The following is a 5,948-nucleotide window of genomic DNA, read 5'->3' on the forward strand; positions in this document are numbered from 1 at the left end:
CCATTGCATTTATTACAGAGGTCTGCGTTAAAAGCTCAGATAGGCCCCTTCAGAACTTCTTTTGGAAGTGTAAATACTTGAGTACAAAAAAAATGGAACATCACTTCAGGTTTCGGAATCTGGCTGAATGTAAGTACATTTATTACTGTGAATATTTATAAAAATAAAAATAATATTTTCTTGTTAATTTTCATGTTGTTATTGAAAAAATTCGATTGATTGATGGACTCTACAGTGGTCCGAAAATGTTTTCTTTTTTATTTTATTTTTTACAAAAAAAATAATAATATTTAGACTTTCCAAAAGCCCCATAAAGTTTAACAAGTATTTCCTGTGAGAAAAAAGAAGTTTTTGTAAATTTTATTAATAATCGTCAATATTAGGTGCAGCAATTTGCGTTCCCCCAAAAGTCCTAAATGAAACAAATGGATTTCATTGTTTGAATCGTATTGTAGCCGCAGGTGAACTAGACTTAATTAACCTTTTAAAAAAATAGCAACGAATAGTGTCATCTTTTATTTAAAAAAAATAATAAATGAACTGGTTCTGAAAATTTGTTTGTTTAAAAATGTTTTTTTTTTCAAATAAATATTTTTTAGATTTTATTAAGGCCTAATTAACGTATTAATAAAGTACGGAACCTTTTTGTAGATATATTTAACAAAATTTAAAAAATTATTTTAATTGATGAAAAAGTTTAATTATGTCTTTGAACCTTCCATATACCTACTTGCGTACCTCGACTAATTTTTTTTCTTGAACCACTAGGGTGGTCCAAAAATGCATGGCACATTTTTTTTGCATGCTAGAGGGCAAATATCCCCCCATATCGTTTGAAATCCATAAAAAGAAGTTCCCTAATTTTTAAATTTTAAATTTTAATAGGCAACGTTTTTATTTAAAGTTTCCTATGTAAAATACATGGGGAAAATACTTTTTTGAGTTTTCAAAATAATTTTTTAAGGTTTGAAAAAATGTGACGGGAAAGTATGGCGGCCTTTGGAGAATTATCTAAAGAAGAATTTAATGTGTAAGACATATGGGTTTGACATCCCTAGCACACCCCCGCAATATTTTTATAATTGTCCGCCGGTAATTCACTTTAAGGTTCTTAATGATTCCTTGATCCATTGGTTGCAATTTTACAGTTAAATTTGGTGGTAAGTGAACCACATTTATGGCTTTCAAAGTTTGAATTAAGACTTTCGGATGAGCCGGACAATTATCCACAAGTAGCAGAACTTTCCGATTTTCTTTTTGAAACTTGTGATCAATTTTATGAAGCCAGTCGTCATATACTGAACTAGTCATCCAATGTTTTTTATTGCTCCCGTAAAGCACTGGTAAAGATTTGACTCCCTTGAAACATCGTGGATTCTTAGATTTGCCTATTACCAGCAAACTCTAGTTCTTCTTTACCAGACATACTATATTAGCGCAGACCATGACAGCAATACTATCTTTGCTTTTTTTACCACCATGACGAGTGTCGCCCTTAAATGTCAGAGTTTTATCTGGTAAACATTTGAAAAAAAGACCTGTTTCATTTGCATTAAAGATATCTTCTATTGCATAAACTTCTAACAAGCTAGACAAAGTGTCGGTGAGAAACTTCTCGTAGTCTTCTTCCGAAACAGAAACAGTTTCGCCATTTAATGTCCTATAGATTATTCTATTCCTATTTTCAAACTTTTCTAACCACCCAGAGGTAGCTTTGAAGTCTTTGTATCCTAAGTGAGCTGCAAAGAATTCAGCTTTTTCTAGCACTATAGGACCAGATAAGGGAATATTCTTGTTCCGAGCAGATTTCATCCATTCCACCATCGATATTTCCAACAATGGAAAATGAGATGTCTTGATGCGTTTCCGATCCGATTGGAAACAAGAATTTTCACGAACAGCCAAAATCCTCTGCTTGTTCTTGATGATGCAACTCAGAGAGTTGGCGGGAATCTTGAAATCTGCAGCAATGTCCTTTTTTCTTTTAACTCCTTTCTCGATACATGGAATGAGTTTTACTATCTCAACCAATGTTAATGTTGTATACTTGATCTTTTCCATACGCTCAAAACTGTTAAGGTCTAAGTCCTATCAACATTGAACTACACAAGCACACAATCTTCATTTATATTAGCAGCCCCACCCTTGTCACACACGCTAACTCCCACCACTCGCAACGGACCAATCACATGCAACCGCATAAGTTATAAATATGAGTTCGTCGCAGTTGTTACTTAGTTATTGATGTACTTGGAATTATAAAGGCTATCGTCACGGCGGGGCCTACAATTTTCTTCGAATTACCGAGAAATTCGAATTATCGAGAACCACATATTAACATGGGGAACATCAGGTTTCAGCCGGGGCCAAAAAAAAAGTTCTAATTATCGAACATTCGAATTACAGAGGTTCGAATTATCGAGGTTTCACTGTATTTACGTCCGCCTAATTGATCTTTTTACGCTCCCACGACAAGCTCTCTTTACACTTACCCGGGACAAGCTAATAGATTTTAATTTAATTTAATTTTAATGTAATTTACTTCTTGTTTGATTCTGGGACTTCGACTTAAAGAAAGGAGGAAGGTAAAAATTCCCGGACTGATCCTAATCCAATTAAGATCCCCGTTAAACTGCCTAATTAATTTCTAGTCGATGTGCCTCGACGTTGCATCGCAGGGTGAAAATAGTGGGAAGGAATTTTAGGTGGACAGCTCTGCTTGGTCAGAGAAGGCATGATTTCGATGGCGACTGTTACCATGCCAATTTAGTTTCAATGACAGCAAGATTCAAGTGGTCTAAATCGGGTCAGTCACCTTCATTCTTGTGAATGTTGCGACAATGATGGTGACAAAAATTTCTTGGTTTGCTTTTTCAAAATTGGGAAGGATGCTGCCAATAGTTTGGAATCTTGCTGAATTGCTTTAGGTTTAGAACATTCATAATTAATTTCTTCATTTTGAATGTAATTTCGTTTTAACGAATTCCCATTCTTAACTAAATTACGGATCAAGTGTTTCATCCCTATTGGGAATATATTAAACTCAACCCTTTTGTTATATCTGCCAGTTACTAGTGTGCGTACAATAACTAGAGAAATAGTCTTTTATTTCCTTATACGTGCAGTGCAAAACAGAGCCTGTGTAAATTCTTAACTTGGAGTTCAGATTTCTGATGCTCATACCTGTACGTGTGAATTTTTGCCAATCTATCTCATTCAAGATCTGTTCTTTTAGTACTTATTGCTACTCAAGCTAGGCTCAGAGATTAAAACTAGGTTTACCTGAAATCGTGAATTTTTAATTAAGCGAACCAATATTGACAAATATTCCACTAGACCCACAGTAATAATTTGTATTTAAAAAAAATTCTAAATTTGTTTAAATAATTAGAAATTAATCAACAAATGAAAATAAATATTTTCCTGTACCAATATTAATAATTTGAAGTAAAAAAAGACCCGAATAAAGTGCTCAAAGGGTCGATTTCATGAAGAATTGACATTTCTTGTTTTAAGGGTAGTTTTCAGGTACTCGTTGGAGTGTCATGCGTGTCAAAACTACATGTCTGATATATGAAATTCTTCATTGAATAATTTTCTACAAGCCCCTATACCTTCCCGTCAAATTTGTTCAAACCCTAAAAAATCAATCCAAAAACTCAAAAAAATGTTTTTTCCCCATGCATTTTAAATGGCAAATTTAAAGTCAAACCCGAAACCTATTGTTGAAATAAAAAAAATTAATTAAATACAAAAAAAATTATGGAATTTCTTTTTTTCGGATTCGGAATAAAATAGGGGATCGTTGCTCTATAAAAAAAGCGTTTTTGAACCACCTTATTGAACCACCATCCTGAACACTTATTAATCATTTTCGTCAACTAATCTTCAATTTTAAACGGTTCTTTCACTCTAGATTTAACAAAAAAATTTATCCCTTACAGTGCTCTGCATAAACTCAATTGAGGGGCGATGTGAATGTGTGGCTGCAACACTTCCACCGCCAATGGTTTTCGAAGGAGAATGTGCAGAATTTAAGCCAAAGCAACTCGAAAATGCGGAAAGGGAAGAAGCTATTCTAAAGGAAAAATTGGATCAACATAATTTATGGGGTCAACATAATCAATTCAGTCAACCTAATCTAGTGATGCAGAATAATCAAAGTCCTTATAATAATCGAGGGGATAATTATCATCTATGGAGTAGTACTAATAATATATGGGGTAATGATCAAAATAATCAAGGAATTAATTATAATGGATGGGGTCATACTCATAATAATAATAACAATAATAACAATAGGAATAGGAATAATAGGGGTAAAAATAATAATAGGTATCCACGGGAATACAGTCTTTTTTAATCCTGATTTCTATACAATTATTAAAAAAAAAGAAAATAAAAAAATCTTATTTAAAATGAACACTTTGTGAAGAATTTATTTTCTGAACACCAAGTCTTAATACCCAAAAATTATCAATATTTGCAATTTTCAATTCAAAATTTCAATAATATTATGTAAGTAGCTATTTAAATTATCAGCAGAAAGAAGACCAAAAAGGACTTTTTTGGATTAAAATAACGTACAGCCCACAAATATTAACAGATTGAGCTTTTAATGCTTTTATAAATAAGCAAATATGACGAAAGCAATGATCATTTTTTCTATTTGACGGACTTGATGCTCATCAACAATAGGAAAATTGTTAAAATCACCTAAGTTGCATAGAGTAACATTATTGCAAGACATTGTAATAGTATATAATATTCAAAAAAGTTTGGTAGACAAATTATTTTTTGAAAGAATGTTTTGTACGATTTTCCTTAATTTTTCGTTTTTTAAAGCTATATTGCAAGAAATGTGGATAAAAACATATTATGTTGATTAAAAAATTCTTTCTTGAGAGTATTATTGTTAATATAGTGAAAAAATGAATAAACAAATACAAAATTCAAGCATTTTTCAAATAATAAATTCTTTTCTTTCGATATCAATTTTTCAAATTAGGAATTTATGATAATTTTAGAAAAATTAATAATTTGTTGATTAACTTCAGGAATTTTAAAAATAAATTTAATAAACAAATACATAATTCGGGCATTTGTCGACCAATTATGGTAGTTTTAGAAAAATTCGTTATTGTTGACTAATATTATAATTTTTTTAAGCGAATTTAATTTCAAAAATGCATCATTCGGGCACTTGTTGACAACCTTTTTTGTTTCGAAGCTAGGTTTTTTAATTGAGATCTTCATAATAAATTCAGTAACATTAACGATTAGTTAATCAATTTTATGATTTTTTAAACCACATGTATTATTTAGTAATCTGTTGGCATAACGTGGTATAAGTACAAAGAGGACCCACTCCCGGAAAACTTGGACGCGTGAATTCGGATTTAGTTAGCTTGTATCGCTTGTAACGCCTCTTGCGGAAAAATGCGAAACCCAAAACACATTCAAAATTCCCTTATTTTTCCTTGAGTAATTTTTTATTTCAAATCAATTATATTCAAATACCAGCATATTAATCTAGCAATACTTTTTACATATGATATATAATAAGCGGAATGAAACAGTATTTCATATACAAATTAACAATTTTCAAATTTGTTAATTTATTCAAAAGGAAAACTTTTTTTCTGATAAAAAGATGGCTTTTTAACAAAATAATGAACTTCTTAACAGAATCGTTGAGTATTCAACTTAAAAAAGGCAAATTCCAAACGACAAAGTGTAGTAGTTTATATTTTAATCAAAAAAGAATGAAAGCAGTAAAATAAAAGAGATGAATTTTGAAGCAAAAAATACGAATTTCCAGCAAATGATGATTTTTCAATTAAAAAAATAAATAAAAGTTTATTTAAATTATTGAACCTTCAGGCTAGAAACAAAATATAACTTCGCAACAAAAATTAATTTTCCACGTAACTCATGCATGTTTACCC

General features: G+C 31.2%; 1 protein-coding gene across 1 annotated transcript; it reads right to left on the reverse strand.

Annotated features, from left to right (window-relative positions):
• Positions 1–1,404: 1,404 nt before the first annotated feature.
• On the reverse strand, positions 1,405–2,061 carry LOC117181039 (tigger transposable element-derived protein 4-like). The gene has a single exon (XM_033373608.1). It carries the CDS (start codon positions 2,059–2,061, stop codon positions 1,405–1,407), a length of 657 nt encoding a protein of 218 aa, XP_033229499.1.
• Positions 2,062–5,948: the final 3,887 nt, after the last annotated feature.

Source organism: Belonocnema kinseyi, chromosome 10 (genome assembly GCF_010883055.1).
Source record: "Belonocnema kinseyi isolate 2016_QV_RU_SX_M_011 chromosome 10, B_treatae_v1, whole genome shotgun sequence".
In the NCBI taxonomy this organism is placed as follows: domain Eukaryota; kingdom Metazoa; phylum Arthropoda; class Insecta; order Hymenoptera; family Cynipidae; genus Belonocnema; species Belonocnema kinseyi.

Excerpts from the sequence above, each read along its gene's own strand:
- LOC117181039 (XM_033373608.1), bottom strand. The coding sequence starts at position 2,061 with ATGGAAAAGATCAAGTATACAACATTAACATTGGTTGAGATAGTAAAA.